Source organism: Ruditapes philippinarum, unplaced genomic scaffold, assembly GCF_026571515.1.
Source record: "Ruditapes philippinarum isolate M1 unplaced genomic scaffold, ASM2657151v2 ctg370_1_1_1_1, whole genome shotgun sequence".
Classification (NCBI taxonomy): Eukaryota; Metazoa; Mollusca; class Bivalvia; order Venerida; family Veneridae; genus Ruditapes; species Ruditapes philippinarum.
This window is the reverse complement of record NW_026852008.1, coordinates 404710-422353: the sequence shown is the minus strand read 5'-3', so window position 1 is coordinate 422353 and position 17644 is coordinate 404710. Positions and strand designations below refer to the sequence as shown.

General features: G+C 31.2%; 1 protein-coding gene across 1 annotated transcript in view; it reads right to left on the bottom strand.

Moving 5' to 3' along the window:
* The window catches only part of LOC132746264 (uncharacterized), a 118730-nt gene continuing 101086 nt past the window's right edge, over nt 1–17644 (bottom strand). Inside the window, exons 139-163 of the mRNA XM_060735367.1 lie at nt 17258–17386; nt 16808–16990; nt 16003–16134; nt 15529–15717; nt 14703–14831; nt 14077–14259; nt 13732–13860; nt 13286–13468; nt 12428–12553; nt 12010–12192; nt 11213–11521; nt 10708–10827; nt 10195–10386; nt 9340–9477; nt 6877–8835; nt 6522–6643; nt 5882–6132; nt 5482–5663; nt 4655–4885; nt 4038–4126; nt 3636–3734; nt 3115–3198; nt 2323–2544; nt 1657–1887; nt 1–1138 (exon numbers count right to left, since the gene is read on the bottom strand). Coding sequence (XP_060591350.1) covers nt 1069–1138; nt 1657–1887; nt 2323–2544; nt 3115–3198; nt 3636–3734; nt 4038–4126; nt 4655–4885; nt 5482–5663; nt 5882–6132; nt 6522–6643; nt 6877–8835; nt 9340–9477; nt 10195–10386; nt 10708–10827; nt 11213–11521; nt 12010–12192; nt 12428–12553; nt 13286–13468; nt 13732–13860; nt 14077–14259; nt 14703–14831; nt 15529–15717; nt 16003–16134; nt 16808–16990; nt 17258–17386 — 5865 coding nt within the window. The 3' untranslated portion in view covers nt 1–1068. The remainder of the gene's footprint in view (nt 1139–1656; nt 1888–2322; nt 2545–3114; nt 3199–3635; nt 3735–4037; nt 4127–4654; nt 4886–5481; nt 5664–5881; nt 6133–6521; nt 6644–6876; nt 8836–9339; nt 9478–10194; nt 10387–10707; nt 10828–11212; nt 11522–12009; nt 12193–12427; nt 12554–13285; nt 13469–13731; nt 13861–14076; nt 14260–14702; nt 14832–15528; nt 15718–16002; nt 16135–16807; nt 16991–17257; nt 17387–17644) is intronic.

Sequence of the window (17644 nt, the reverse complement as noted above, 5' to 3'; positions counted from 1 at the left end):
TATTATCAATCATTTTTATTACTTTATTTATAAAAAAATACAAATCTCAAATTTAGCAAAAGCTATTTATGAAAAATTCATTGTTTTCTCATTTATAGCACAAATTGAACAATACAAAGAGTAATAGTTCACCCCATTCACAGTAACTAATGTATATACCAATACTGGTATATAAACAGTAGGTATAAGTCTAGGGGAGATAATGACATGGATTTATCTCTCTCACTGTACAAAAATAATTCTTAGCACTGTAACAATAAAAATGATATGTATGTATATATATATATAAGAACAGCAGTAAACATTATTTGTGCATAACTATAGTTGCAAAACATATAACTTTATATATAATATATATGTACTTATTTATAGGAGAAATTCTAAAATAAAACTAAGCTCACTAACACTCGAGTATCATTTCAGGTACAAATATTAACAAAAGAGATTCTTTTCAATTAAAACTGAGACAAATTTTTCATTAAAAATTCATAATAGGTGCTGCTAAAGCAAGTATTGTGGGAAAGGGAAAAGCATTTATATAACAAAAATGAGAATAAATGTTAAGTGTGATTTGATAGTAAAAAACAAACAACTATTATGATTTAAAAAATCACTGGACCTAATAGTATTTTGAAAAAGTTTGACTGTCTATAAAAGCTCAACTACAAATATTGAAGAAAAAAAAAAAAACAACAGCTATATTCTGCAACATTTCATGTTATAAATTTAACAACTCTAATATACTAAAAAAAATAACAACCCTTTTGAAATATTTTGTGTCAAAATTCAGAAAAGTGTAAAGTAATAGAAGCTCAAAACAAAGCAGAAAAAATAGTAAAATTCTATCCAAAATAAACTTTATCTAAATTCGTAACAATTCTTTGATTTTTCAACATTAACAGTTGCAAACACTAATGTCTATATTTTGTTTGCACATTCTGATGAGTCCAAAGTTTTTTGTTTTTTTCCTTCTGGTTATTTGTTCCAGAATTATAATGACACATGGTTGTAGAGTTTTTGCACATTATTTTATTGTTCAGATATATGGCAAGCAGTTGTATATTGTATTTACAGCAGAGTAGTGTCTTGTGCATCACGAGTGTAAGTTGTTTGTACCACAGTTTGTTCATCATTGTCTCTGAAAGTCACAAGTTAAATCATAGTTATTACTCCATTTATTTATATTATTTAAACATGTTCTACATAGGGTAGAAGTGATATGGTTGAACAAGAGGCCCCAAGTTCTCTAGATGGTCATTATGTTACAATCCTATTGAAATTATTATAGAATCCTCTACCAATTTTGCTTTGCATTTATACACACCTGATTTGCAGTATGGCCGAGAGACATGAATCTATTATACTGTTTTCTTTCATTTAATTTATTCAATATATAATAGCTGCTTTATCAGTCTCGCCAGAGGCCAGGTAATCCGATATTCTTACTGTCTAGACCAGTCATTACATGTCAACTTGAAAAAAAAAATCTCTATCAGGCATCACTTGTTTGCATTGACAGTTATCAACTATATTTAAATTACCAGTAATTGTTTTGGTTTTGCTAATGACTAAATGATTCATATTGTATAATTCTAAATACTAAATTAGCTATATTGGTAAGTTTTGTCTCGTAATTGATAAATGAACAATACTTACGGAATGTAGACTGGATTTATAGCAGCTGTTCCTGTCTGATCTATTGATGAGATTCCTTCAGCTGATAAATGCAAATGTATCTCTCCATCAGCACCAATAGCATCGTCAGGCGGCACGTACATAGCTAAACTTTGAGTCTCGTATTCTCTTAAGAAATTTGGCGGCTCTACAAACTCTGGAGTCTGATAAGTCGTCTGGTAGACTCGGTAGTTGTTAATGTATTTAGTGTATCTGAAAATTTAAACATTGAATTAATTAGCCTGTTTTAAAAGATTCTTTTGGGTCACTGTATTTAATAAGTCTAAAAATAGATAGAGATCTTCCATCAGCTCCATTTTTATACAATCATCACATTTTTTATTATAAAAGGTACATGTATATGTAAATTATGTAAGAAATGAATTATATTACACTAGTACATAGAAATATTATGTGACCTCCATTTGCTGCAAGCACTCAAAGTTTCATAGCATATGACCAGTTTTAATATCTTAATGTAAAATACTAGAAAGTGAAATCAAAAATACTAGAAAGTAAAATCAAAAATACTAGAAAGTAAAATCAAAAATCTGCATTTACCCATCAAAACCATGATTTTTTATACGATGTATACTTAATTAAATATTCTAAATAATAAAGTTCTAAAAGATCTAAAAATAAATATACCTTGAATGAGTGAACACAAGGACTATAATTCCCACAATAGCCAGTAAAATAGATATAGCAACAAGTGCAATGAGGGATGCCCATGGATCATCAGTCCACCAGATATAGGATTTTGTGAGAACAAAGTCACGTGTGACTGCACCAGGATATGGTTGGTGAACTTCCTCCACTTTCAGGTTATGGTCATCGTTAATGAACCGTATAAACTGACCATCATATAAGCTGCAAGTAAAAGATAGTGTTTCATTAAAATAATCATAGTTGTGTCTAAGAATAATATTCATGGAATATAAAGGTTAATATAATTTTTTCTAATTTGACTAATAAGCTTATGAGTACTTAAAAAAAGCAAGTAAATAAAGCATTGGGCTGTTGACAATTTGATATAAGGTACAGGTTTTATAGAATCCCACAAGATCATAACCTGCTCTAAATCACTGCCACCAGTATAGAGCCAGACCAGCCTGCAGCACTGTGTAATCTGACCAGGTTCTATACTGTTGATAGCTCAATTTTTGTATTTTCATATGAATTCCTTATATTTTGAACAGATTGTTCTGAATTCAGATCTGGGCAAATTCACTGCACAAATTCAACAGGTTATGGTTTAATGCATTCATTATCATACATTGTATTTGAATTAGAACTAACACCAGCTTCAGTGAACAAAAAATGAAAAAAGTTAAACATATCATGGCAATATTTTTGTTATTAAATATGAACAAGATATTTTTTCTTCTTTAAAAAAATCTGATTGCAGCAATTATTGAATTATAAAATAAAATCACTTACTTTTGAACAGCTGGGTCTGTGTTAAGAAGAAGTGGGAAGTTGGGCATGACGTCTGGCTGAGCCAAGGCAAAAACTATATCAGTTCTGAAATATAGTAAAACAGTTTTAACAAAAGGAACATTCTATGCCAGGAGATAGATAAATGAAGATGGAAATGGATGAGTTCCCTTTTCTCATATTCTTCCACTCCCTTTTATTGTATTATCAAAAGCTGATTAAGAAATTGACTGTAAGGAAACTATTTTTTACGACTGACTGACAGATGGATATTCCAACATTTTGTGTTTATGGACGTTTTCTTTAATATTTCTCTGCCATTTTTCCACATAACCCTATGAGAATTACCTCAGACAGTTTACATAGTTTCCTTATTTTTTTTCTAAGATAGATATGATCAAAATAAAGCTCATAAACTATTGGATGTTTGGCAGGACTAACATACAGACAGACAGTAAACCTATAGTCTACTCCAAGGACCAGATAAGGGGCCTAATAGAACTGCTAAGCAAAAATTCACTCACCCAGTATTCATTCTCTCCACCTCATTTTGTCCCTTTTGTACACGTTTATCTTGATATTTATCTACCAAACAGATGTAGCCAGTGAATTCTTGGATTGCTCTGAAAAAATGAATAACATGAATCAATTAGCTTCATAATTAACATTTGGTCTCATTCACTATCATTTATTTACTTATCAATAAATCAAGAAAATATCCTTGAATCAAAATTAAATTGGTAAAAGATACAAAAAAACATCATGAGCTTTTATGAAGGTTTATCAAACATAGATAAAAATGTTGATGTTTTTTTATACTTATTTACCTTTCTTACTGCTAAAATATGATTTTCTACATCAAATATTTGTTGCCATAGTTTTTGAAATAAAAAAGAAAAAACTATGAAAATTTAACTAATATATACCTTCGTAGAGTCTCCACCTCTTCATCATAGTTAGAAGGTACACCAGGTAACACAGCAATAAATCTATGCTTGTCTTCTACAAGATGAATCTGTATAAAACAACAAGAAACAAAATGAAAATATGCCTAAAAATAAATGCTGAATAATTTCTTGTTGACATTTAATTTTGCTTTAACTTGCCCTTTTGTATTTTTTGGCTTTAAAATCAAGTAAATCTGGTGAAATATGTTCTATTGTTTTCCATTCTGTGCATTCATAAACAATAGAATCTCTATATTTTTTAAATGTATATACATTTTTAGATACTACAATAATGTTGGTATTAGTATTATTTGTTCATTATAAAGACTTTGACAGGTTATATATTGCAATGTACAAATGTTTGTTTGCCATATAACCCCAGTGTAATGGTTAATGTTATATAAGCTTATGATCATTTATAAATGGCCATATAACCTGTTATTTAACCTGTTTAACTAGTAAGATATTAAACAATTTCTTAACTGTTGACCTCTGACTGATCATTACTCAAAAATTATCAAATCATAAGTTTAATTCATGGGTATGTCTAAAAATCTTAAAAGTTAGATGAAAAAGTTAGATGATAAAAAGCTTACAATAACTTCAGCATCAATACTGTTCTGGTTTGTGGATTGGCCTGGGTTGTCTTTGGCTTGAACAGGAAACCTATAGGTTGGAACTTCTCCCTTCATTTCACTATCAGTTCTTACGTCTCCTTTATTTCTATTAAGTGAGAATGGCATGTTGATGTCTGCAGGGAAATTTTTCTCTTCCAGACCAAGGTTGTACTCGACAAGGCCAAGATTTGCAGAGTCAATGTCCGTAGCCTAGATAAACATTCAAGTGACAACTCTTTATTCATAATAGATACTTTTAACCTTTATCAATGTTAATATTTTAAACGGACTTGTCTATGGTAGTATCATTCTATCTGGACATACAAAATAAGTATTGACTGAGTGGTATAGAGTACACACCATGATCAGACAACTCTGATGCCCATGCTGAAACTTCAGAAACTACATGGGTAAAATCATTTACCATCCGCAGGATAAGGGTTAAGAAAATTAAAAAAAACTTATGACAATAATTATCATTAGTTGGATCTATATAAAACATGTCAACCAGACAACTCTGTAAAGGTGAATTTCCAGCTTACCTGGTGATGACAGGCCTCAACACTATCTTTACTGATGAGTTTTACATATATAGATACCATAGATTTGTATCCATGCATTACTAGTATTTCAAAAAAGAAAGCACAACACCAGCTTAACAGTTTTCATACAGATAGTGTACATTTGTATTGTTGTGGTGGTATGAAAGCTATGAAAAAGCAAGTAGGTCGCAACATAAATTAATCAGCCAAACAGGATTGCAAAATTAAAAAATATACATGTATAAAACAACAATTGTTACTTACAGAGATGGAGGTGATCAATGTTTGTGGAAACATGCCTGTCTGGTATAGCCCAAAGTATTTATTCTTTGTTTCAGCATTTTGTTGTGGATAAACAGGGATAACCCATTTTGGTGAGTTGTCATTTACATCTATCACATTTATATAAACAGTTGCCTGTCTCCATGCATTGTATATGGATGGTGCTGAAATATAAATGCCATAAATGTTGATGTTTAGAATAATGATTTCAAACCTACAACGCTAACCTCTAAAACATTTTTCAAGCAAATAAAAATACATAACTGCAAAAAAAACAGGTTAAATGTGTAACAAAATGTTGACCATGCTAAAATGCAAAAATTGGTTGTTTTTTTATTTAAAGATAATGTTATTAGGGTAATTATTATGGGTAATGCAATACCTTGACGTTTAGTTCTTGACTCGGCGACTTGCACGCTGAGTATGTATCTCTGTTGTTTCTCATAATCCAGTTCTCCACGTAAGATTAACTTGCAATTCTTGTTAAAGTCATCTGGTTCAAATGAAAACAGAGGGCCAGACTGTCCCTGGAAATTTCCATCTAAGATTGTACATACAACAGCACCATCCTGGTTAACAACATCAAGTTCCTCTACTATTGTGTTAGCTCTTTCATTTTCATTAATTGGTATTCTGAAAAGGCAAACAGTAGACATACAAGTTAAGACTTTCAATCTTAACTCCATTCACCATCTCATCAAACTGTAGTATATATGACACCTCATACAGTCATAACATCTATCTCACAAACTTCTGTCAATATGAACTTTACTTCTACTTTACACAACATAAGATCTATCTATTCTCAATCAGCATTTTAATAAACTAAACGGTTATAAAGGAACAAAGGCTTCATACAGTGCAAGATATGTTTATACATACAAAATCAAAACTTTTTTACATGACAAATAACCATCAATTTTCTGCTATCTGAAGAAGGTAAATGATAAAACCACATAAAATATCCAGATCTCTATTCATGTAATACAATTTTGTAAACTGAAAAAAGTAAAACAACTTACACCCAGACTGGTTGAATAAAGCCAAGTTCTGCATCTGTGCCATTGTACTTTATTATATTTACTTTAATTGTTGCAGTAGTGGATCTTGGTTGCCAACCTTTGTCAGAGGCTATGACATTTAACTAAAATAGAACAGATAATCATTTGTGTTTTAATGTGTCATTTAAACATTTCAAAAGCATGCAGGTTTCAATAGTCAGATGTAAAAAAACAAAAACAACCATAAATGTATTTGCCTTTGTCACATAAAATAAAGTATGGTAACCAGGAATAAAGACACTTTTTATAATATGACATACTAATCAATCAGAAATGAAAATAAGAACAAAATATGGCAAAATGATCATCAACTTACTGTGATAAAGTTGTCTTGAAGTGTTGGGAAGTAGAGCTGTTGTTTAATGATCAATTCTCCATTTTGTCTTATTTCAAAGAATCTCGAGTAAGAGTTGATGTCACCCTCTAAACTATATTCTATTTCAGCATTAGGTGTATCTGCATTGAGTGGCACATTTCTATCTGGATCTGTTGCTGGTAGATTTACTATGACTAATCCTGTACGATCAGTTTCGTATGCTGTTACCTCATATGATATTCCGTTTCGGAAAACTGGTGCAAACTGGTTACGTACTATGTTCACTGTTACTGTTGTTGTTGCCGTCTTGCGCTGAACTGACAAATCGTATGCTAGCACTTCAAGAGAGACTGACATAGGTATAGGTGTGGTTCTTATCATACTTTTTGCAACTTTAATTTCACCAACTATTGGACTGATAGAGAAAAATTGATTTGCATCTGAGGGTTGTATTGTACCAAATTTGTAGCGGAGGATACCACTGTTGCTGTTTGGATTATCTTTATCTGTGGCAGTTAAAGTGATCACATCAAAACCAATTTCACTGTATTCAGAAATTGATACATTTCCCCCAGCTTGAGTAAATATTGGTGAATTTGGATTTCTTAATATGTCAACAATAACAGGGATCTCAGACACTCTAGAAGCTGCTGTATCATCCCTAGCCATTACAGTTATGGTGTAAGACAGTACATTGTCATCATACAGGACTGCATTTGTTGTGATAACACCTGTCCTGGGGTCAATCTTAAAGTAGAGAGATTGTGGCTTTTCATCCTTGATTGCATAAATGACTGGATCATTGTCAGCATCAACAGCTTCCACACGGATAACTTCATAGCCTACTGGTTCATTCTCATTTATTTCTGTCCTGTATGGAGTCCTCAAAAATCGTGGTGGATTTGGATTACGGAACACATTCACTGTAACTTTTACATATGCCTCTCTCACAGGTACACCCTGATCTTGAGCAACTACTGTCATCACATATTGGAATGTTTTTGGGTCTTGCATTAGATTTGAAGTTACTATAAGTTTGCCAGTGAACTCATTGATAGCAAAATACTCTCGTAGATAATTTGGAGACAATTCAGTGTTACTTATAGTATATTTTATTTCTCCATTCGAGCCTTTGTCTGGGTCAGTTGCATTTACATCTCCAAAAGCAGTATTAACAGGAATGTTCTCATCAATGTTGAAAACAAGATCTCCATGTAAGAAACTGGGTGTTGTTGGATTCCTTCTTACATATACATAAACAATTGCTTCTGCATAGACAGTTGGATCGTTTTGCCTATATGCGTGAACTCTCATCTTATAAAATGGTGTTTTGTTGCTATCTAACAAGAATGATTTGTTTAGATATACTACGGCTGAATCACCATCCATTTCCAGTCTGAAATATTCAGGGGCCAATCCATCTCCTCTGATCACATAAATCAAAGGTCCATCTGGTGTAGGATCATTTGCTCTCAACCTTACAACAAAAGCATCATCTGCGAGGTTCTCATCAAAGTTCACACTAAGTTCTGCTGGATCAAAGCTTGGTCCACCAATTTTCTGAATATTAATTGTAACCTGTGCTGTATCATTCAATGAGGGTATACCATTGTCACTCACAAGAACATTGAAGTTCCAACTGAGGGGGCTTATACCTTTTAGAGATATTCTTGTTGTTATATTACCAGTCATTCTGTCAATCTGGAATTTCTTAGCTGCTTCACTATCTATAATATCATATACAAGCTGTCCATTTAATGAGTCAGCTGGGTTTGCATCAGTTGCTCTTACAACAAGCACTTCTGTGTCTATTGGAATACCTTCAGTTATTGTTTTCACATAGCCTGTCCTGTCTAAAATTGTTGGAGGAACATTTCGTTCTACATTAACAGTAACAGTTGCTGTTACCATTCGAACATCATTAAGGTCTACACTACGATCACTGGCAGTAATGAATAACTGAAAATAAAATATCAATCTGAGGTACATATGTAATTTTAATCAAGAAAAAAAATGGTCTAAAAAAAAAAAGGTGTTTTATAAAAAGTAAAAATTTGGGCAAACATTCATATAGACCTTAACATTTCACAAGTCTTGTCAGATCAAGCAGTTTCATAATCACTTATGTCATATAACATCCAGTTATGTCAAACAAGGCCGAACCTACACATATCCCTCCCCATGCCCTAACCACCATTCTCCAGCAACACTTTTAGTAGTTGGGGCATAAAAATCATGTCATGTTATAATCAAATAACCAACAGTATGATAACATGTCCAGATACATGGACTAGTATATTTGTAGACAAATTAAGAAAACCAAAAACTTTTTGTTGACAACAAAGATTATTGTGCTAATGGTTTTAAAGTTGATGTCAATCAAATAAAGTAAACTAAAGTTTAAATTTGAATAAGGAACATGTGACAATGGTACATGTATAATATATACAATAATAAACTTACCACATATGTATTTGGTTTAGCTGGATCAAATGAAGCACGCTGAATAACGGAGATAAGTCCAGTGTTTGGATCAATTCTGAAGTAATCTGTGCCAATATTGCCAACAGCCAGCCCATACTCCACAAGGTTCTCTGGAGACTAGAAAAAAAAAAACAATAACGTTAATAGGTTTTTTTTTTTTTCTTTTTCAAAACAGTATGTGTACATTAACAACATCATCCATGTTTTTTTTTTGTTTTTTTTTGTTTTTTAAAAGAAGTTTTCAGATGAATGTCATTATGTATAAAAACATGTATACACAGAAAAGAAAAGAAAATCTCTACCAAATTGTTACAATTCAACAAAAACTACAGCTATTTTAAATTTTCAACAAAAAAAATACATATATATTCTCTTATATCATGTTTTCTTATCAAAGAAATAACTATAAAATGGGATGTTGTATACCACAGAAGTTTCACCATGTAAAAATTCAAAAATTAAGTTACCAAATGTTTTTTTGTTCTTTTTTTTTCGGAAAACAAAACAAATGAAACTAACACTCAAACCTATAAAATAGCAAACAAGTTATAATACAAAATTTAAGGCAATTGCTGTGTCATGAAAAAAATGCTAATAACATTATAATACTTCCTAAACAATGGGAGGGCTTTTGAGCAGACTTATTAATATTTCATAATAAAATAATCAAAAATATACATCCCAATGTTGAAAAAGCACATTTCATCTTCCAAATGAAACAGAAACAAAAAGTAAACATACTTATCCCCCCCCCCAAATATTTAGTCATTGTATAATTTGGTTTGACATATTAATTTAGTGTACAAGATTGCAATAATTCCAGTAAAAACTTACAGTAATATCATTATCAGTAGCCTTTAGTTGTATAACAGATGTTCCAGGCGGGTCATAGTCCTTAATTGTGGCAAAGTATGTAGTCTGCCCACTGTCAAACCTTGGTGCGTTCAAGTTCCTTAGAATCTTAATGGAAACTGTAATGAAACCTCTATCTTTTGGAAGTTCTGTGTCGTAGGCATAGATAAGGAGCTTGAAATAAAATAAAAAGAGCAAATCAATAAACATGAAGTGTTATTCATATCTGTAATTTGTCTCTTAAATGTATGCAATGTGTAAAGAGTATATATATTATATCAACTACAATACAGTAATTATCTACTTACAAAGGAAAAATTAAAAAATATTGATGAAATAAAACGCATATTTTCATTTACCATATTTTCACTGTTAAGTTATTTTTCACTGCAATGAAACACATTTTCCATATTTTCACTGGTGTCTTGCCAAACTTCTTAATTCAGGCAATACACAAGATATATATGGGTCAGTATGATAATGTAATTCATTTACCGTGTACTGTCTAAAGTCATTCACAAGACTATTTGTTACATAAATTCCTCCGGTTTCTTCATTCAGACCAAAGTATGATGTCCCTGGTGGCATACCATCCAAAACATACCGAATTTGACCCTGCAGAATAAAATGATGCAACATTAGTACTTAACCCACAATGACACTGAATTGTGATACAAAAATTAGGTTTAATTGCTACAAACACAAATGTTTTCCAAAGTTATGAGTCAAATAACAAACCAATTATCAACAGTAACTCATTTCATTGGCATTTTATTTAAAAGGAAAGAAAATTCAATTCTTTGTTCTTGTATCTTTAAATAAACAACCAAAGCCTGTATCTATTTCTGCTTATACAACTTCTCTACTGAAACAATACTTCTAATAATGCCTTATTTATATAGTTATTAAAACTGGCAGGAGTAAACAACATACAGATTAGAGATAAAGAAAGAATAAATTATTCAGCATTAAAAACTTCATAAGAATACAAAACACATACTCTTAGATCAACATCCGATGCAATGACTGAATTGAAGGTAGAGTTAATTGCTTGAGTAATTGGAACCTCAATTTCGATGAATCGGTTTTGGAAGGTGGGTGGTCCAGCCAGAGGAATAACATTCACACGGACTGTGGCAGTATCCTGTTGTAGATTTGTTTTACGGTTATCGCGGACTTCCACTTGGAAAGTGTATGTAGTTCTCACAGTTAAATCACTCAAATCTTCAAACAGGTACACAACTCCACTCTCAGACATGTATAGAATGTCATTTAGATCAGGTGATAGTTTGATGAAGGTCAGTTTGTCCTGAAATAACAAGTCATAGCATACTGATTACATATTGATTTTTTTTTTAAACATTACACTATTACATGTACAACATAGACCAGATAAAGAACAAACACACATGGTCTTTTTAGGCTGGGTTTTAAATCAAACTCTTCCAAAATCACCATATGAACAATTTGTAAGAACAAAATATACAAAAATTATGTCTTAAAAACCATAAGCCATAAAATCAAAGTACAATACTTATACAGACATCCTTGAAACACAGGTCCTCAAATCATAATCTATAAATCTAAATAAACATGTAATCTTTTTGGTATATAAAAGGGTAATGAAATTAATTATACCAACAAAAAAGAATGTAAAGAAAGTAAAATGCAATTCCTTCAGAACAGCAATGCATTACAACAGCATATTTAATTATCACCGGTAAAAGGAAAAGAAACCAAATCAACAATGAAAATCTGAATTTGTTAATGTACATAACTGTTAAAGAAAGTCCTTACCTGATCAGAATCAGTGGCATTCACTGTCAGAATAATATCACCAACTGGGAAATCTGCATTAATTGTTCTCTCATAGACATCTTGTGTGAATTCTGGTTTTCCTGGGTTTCGGTTGATATTTATTGTGAGAGTACCACGCTCTTTGTTGTTAGGCCATACACTATCATACACCTCAACTTGTAACTGTTAGTGAGAAAAAAAAATCGATTTAGAACCTAAAATACCTTGCTTTTTATCAAAATTGTTTTTAAAATGCATTCTGTTTTAGATCAGAAGACAACAACAAAAAATGTACATAAAATATTGACTACTAACAAAATTTGAAAATCTCAGACTTTGTTGGGTTCACAGTACAACATACACTATCATTTGTATTTTTGTACTTTTAAAAAAAAAATATATAAAGAAAAATACTCACTGTGTATGAAGAAGATTCTAAGGTGTCTGATTTTGGTGTGTATCTGACAGTAATTCTACCTTGATCATCAATCACAAAATACTGGCTACCTGGGAAGTCACCAATGATGTTGTATACAAAATCTCCCTATTAACATATATAGAAATGTTATGGTCAAGCACAAAAATAACACACAACATAAAAATGATGATGATGATGATGTATACAATTAATACTAAGATGCATAAAAAACAGCTTATTGTTCTGTTCACATCAGAGCACTCCCGCTTGTCAAAAGCTATTTTACTTTCATTATTTAAAAATTAAATTAGTTTGGAATACACTTTAGGTCTATGACATATTATGTGGTAAAAGTCCGAAAAGAATTATAAATTTCAAATGTAACAGATACTTGTGAGCACCTATGCAATAATTTAACATGTTTATATGTTTGGCATGCTCTTAAATTTATCACGTTATTTGTATATGTAATTTTAAATTAAAACACAAAAAAATTGTTGTCTTTGTTTTGAGGGCTTTGAACCTAGTTTTTTTGTGTCCACATTTTTAGGCTTAAATATAGCATCATTGCCATTTAAACTTACAATTTTTAGATAGCCACAAAAACAACTTGAAGCATCAATTGAGCCATGTCACGACAAAACCAACATAATGGGTTTGCAACCAGCATGGATCCAGACCATTCTGCGCATCCGCGCAGTCTGATCAGGGTCCATGCTGTTCGCTATCAGTTTTTTTACTTGTTATAGGGTCTGTAAGTGAACGGCATGGATCCTGATCAGACTGCTGGTCTTGATCCATGCTGGTCGCATACCCATTATGTTGCTTGTGTTGTGACACAACTCAGTTTTCAATTACCTTTTTATCTGCATCAGTGGCATCCACATCAAAAACAAGAAAACCAATTGGAGCTGATTCTTCAACAGTGACTGTCCTTGGGAGATTTAATTGAGGTTTAAATTGGTCCCTCTCTACATTCACATAAACAAAACCTGTTGTGAACTTATTTGGTGAGGTGTTGTCATCAACTCTAACTTGAATCTTTGAAAAAGAAAACAAATACGAACAAACTATTCATTAATTCTTTTTTTTATAATTTCATATTTTATTTGTCTTTTATGCTTCATTGGTGGACAAGGTTCAAAAATATTTTTTCAGTGCATAATTTAAGACATTTGGGTAGAAAAACTAATATATTCAAACATAAAAAAACATAGAAAGCATTTCTAAATTTTCAAATAAAGTATCTAAATGCACCGCTTTCTTTTGAATTACTGGTTAAAATACAAGGAAAAAAAACATACAGCATATCTTGTGGTAAGATCTGGATCATCAGCTAGACTTTTCTTCAATGTAATCAGACAAGTATCTGGGTTGATCTGGAAGTATTCTTGTGCCTTTGGATTTCCAATGATAGAACAGGTTGGATTTGCCTGAAACAAAAGATTACTTACATTAGAATCATGTGCAAATCAAACATTATTCAAGAAAAAAACGAGATTTGATTTAGATTCAATTCCATTATAGAAAGAGTTTTAGGCTATGCTACATTTTCTTTCTTTGCTTTATCTTTTCAAGCAATTTTGTAAAGTACAGAGATGATTGTGAAAATATTTTATTCAGGATATTCCATTCAACATATAGCTTACACTATCAGGATCTGTAACATTGACTGGATATCCCCAGGATGGGATTTTCACATCTTGATCAACGTTTATTTCTACAGTGGGAGGAATCATCCTCGGAGGATTGAGGTTACGCGTAACAGTTACATACACTGTAGCAGTTGTTCTCAAATTGGGCCGCATTGTGTCGTAGGCTTCAATCTTTATCTGTGAAACAAAACAAAATATGAACATTTTAACCAAAACAAAAAACAAATGATCACTTAATCTTTCCTCTTTTTTTTTAATCTTGATTTAAAATTCTTTTAAAATACATAAATGTACAATTATTTTTGTGCTGTTCATGTCAGTATGTTAAACAATATATCTTTCATTTAATTTCATTCATTTGTTGGTTAAATGAAATTCATAATACAATAGTCATCTGTTCACTTCCGAGCTTCAGTGGTGAAAGAATACATGCAATATGTCAGGCATCACTGACTCTACATCATGGCAACATAGCTTCCTCACATGATCCTTTTGCATGAAGTTAAAATAATCTATGTCCTTCACAATCTTTAACAATATAACTTATGAATGGAAAAAATATATACTATTTAGGATCTTTTAAAACAGGAAAACATACATGTATAATTAAAATAACATACCACGTAAGTCATTGTTCGCAATAAATCTAATCTTAGATCATTGTACAACTCTACAAGACCAGTTCTGTTGTCAACTCGGAAGAAAGATTCTGCTGGGTAATTGCCTACCATCTCATAAAAGATACGTCCCTGTAACAAAAAAAACAAGTCGAATGTCATCAGTAGGCCTTTAATATCTTCCACCACCAATAAACTTACGGGACAATATTTCCATGTTTTAAATTCAAAACTGTTTATTACATATTTAAAGTATTTCAATATCAAAAATGCTGCAAGTCCCTACACTAGTGTAGTCACACCTCTGGAATTTGAGTTTGACAAAAAATATCTATTACATAGACTATAATGCCTAGACACAATTTCCCCTATCATTTTGGTGATTAAAAATGAGAAAAACAGAAACAAAACAGAATGTGTTTATAACTCACTAAGAATACATTCTGTATTGTTAACTATTTGTATCTAATAACATTGGCATGATGTAAATAATACAAATAAACAATACATTATATCTTTATATAATATTATCATATTATGTTGTTGCACATTGCTTAATTTACTGTATACAATTGCAAATATCAGCTGTTGTTGTTGTACTTTTTAAAAATATATATGAGAAATAATGGAAAGTGCAACATCTCTCTTCCACCCCCCCCCCCCCCCCAGCATTGTATTAAATCCTAAACACTAAAAGAAGTGAAATCTATAATTGCAAAATATGATAATTATAACAGCACTGTGTATACTGTAATAGAATATAACATGTTGCATATACTGTTATAATATATCAATGTTGCATAACATAATATTGTAAGCATAAACTCACCTTTAAATCATCTTTTATTGCATTCAATGTTACAACATCAAATCCAATATTTTCATTTTCATTGATTGTAAATCTATATTCATTATTGGGGACAAAAGCTGGTGGAGGTACACGAATGACATTTATATTAACCCTGGTGGTATCTGTTCTGGGCTGCTGTTTTCCATTGTCAGTGACCAAAATGTTGCACTACAAAAAATAAATCATATGTGAAATCTCACATTCTAAAAATCAAATCTCTACTTTAAGGATTGTAAGAAAAAAATCCTTCCTATGAAAATTAGCTTATATTTGTATATTAATCAGAAATTAATAGTCTTGTCATTATCATTTACAAACAGATATTTTGAAAATTAGTAATTTATGTGATAAAGTGTATGTGACTTGACTAAATAAAGAAGTGATTGTACCGACAGAATTGAAATCATGGTTTAGTACACATGTTACACTACTACAATAAGTTATTGTTCTCACCAAAAAGTTAATGCCTGTTGTGTCAACAAGATCCTTGTTCAAGTATAATATACCATAGTTTTCTATAGTTGATTGTATTCTAAATGTGTCAAAGCAACGCTGGTCACCAGTTATAGAGTATTCAAGCTGGTCCTGTAAATCAAAAGAATTTGTTTTTTGCTAAATATGTGTGACAAAAGAGCAGTGTATGGGTAGAGCTTTGGGTTCCTTATGTGGAGGTCGTGGGTTCGAATCCTGCTAGTTGTGAGATTCTATTTCAACTTCAACAAAACAAATTGATACAATAACTGATTATAACATGTAGAAAGTAGTCAACTGACATGACTTAGAATCTTTTGGTATTCTCTTATATCTTTTGTTGGTTTAGTTTGGTTTTAAGTCACACAAAAACTGTAAAGGTCCTACAGCAAAATTTGAAAATTTACTGTTGAAGACCTCAGCTAGGTCACCCTTTGTACATTATTTTATGTACTAGCTGGACCCAAATCACAACTTTATGACAATAAACATGTTTAAATGGTGTTTGATACTTTTCATTCACAGCTGTTTATTAAAACATTGTCTAGGGGACAAGTTCAAGTGGATCAAAACTAACAGCCGATGTTTGCAACCAATATCCGTTAGGCTACAATCTAACAATAAATGGTTCAATACTTATGTTACTCGGATTCAGTGCTTTATATTTCATAACAATATTACACAAGTTCTTGAACAAAATAATTACAAAGTAATCAGTTTATGGTTGGAAAATGAAGATATTTTACACAATTTTTAGAGTGAAAAATCATTGCTTTGTTTCACTTACCCCATCAGCATCAGTTCCATTTAATTGAATGACAACTGTATTTTTTGGCTCATCATCATATAAAGTTACTGTATACGAGTCATCTGGTATTACTGGATCATTAATATTTCTTATCACATTAATTCTGATGTCTTGAGTTGCAGTGCGAGATTCTGTTTTGGGATCATAGGTTTTAACTTTGATCTTAAAATAAAAAGAATAGATATATATTATTCAAGTTTATTTATGACAGAAAATACTACATGTTTATGAAAGACAAAGTCAATAAGATAAAATAAGGAAAGAAAGTCATTTGTCATCTGAAGATATTTATAAGATAGATTCAGTGAATTTCTGCAACAACTGTTAAACATATAAAAAGCATCAGAGATGCACTTATATCTTTTTAAGTAATATTTGATAATCTAGATGTTCTTACTAAATCGATGAATAGACAATTCAACAACTTACAATATAAAAGTCCCTGTCGTCTTCTTTCAAGCTTCTGATGACACTGATATCACCATCAGTACCATTGATAGCAAAGTAATATGCACTAGGTGGATTACCAATTATCTCAAATACCAAGTCATCATTCCTCTGTAAATAATACACAGAAATTTTATCATAATCTGAGAAAATATGTTTATATCTTTTATTGTACAGACTTTTGACAAGTTTATATTGAAAACAGTGTAAAACTATTAACATATTTGCCCTCAGAATTGTTATTTCTTAAGTTTTGCAAAGTCTACAAATGTCATAATAAAAGTTACTGATATTTTTTTTTTTCCTATCAGTAAATGGTTTGTAAAACAGTTTTTCATAATCTAAAATCTACAAAATCTTTAAAGCAGT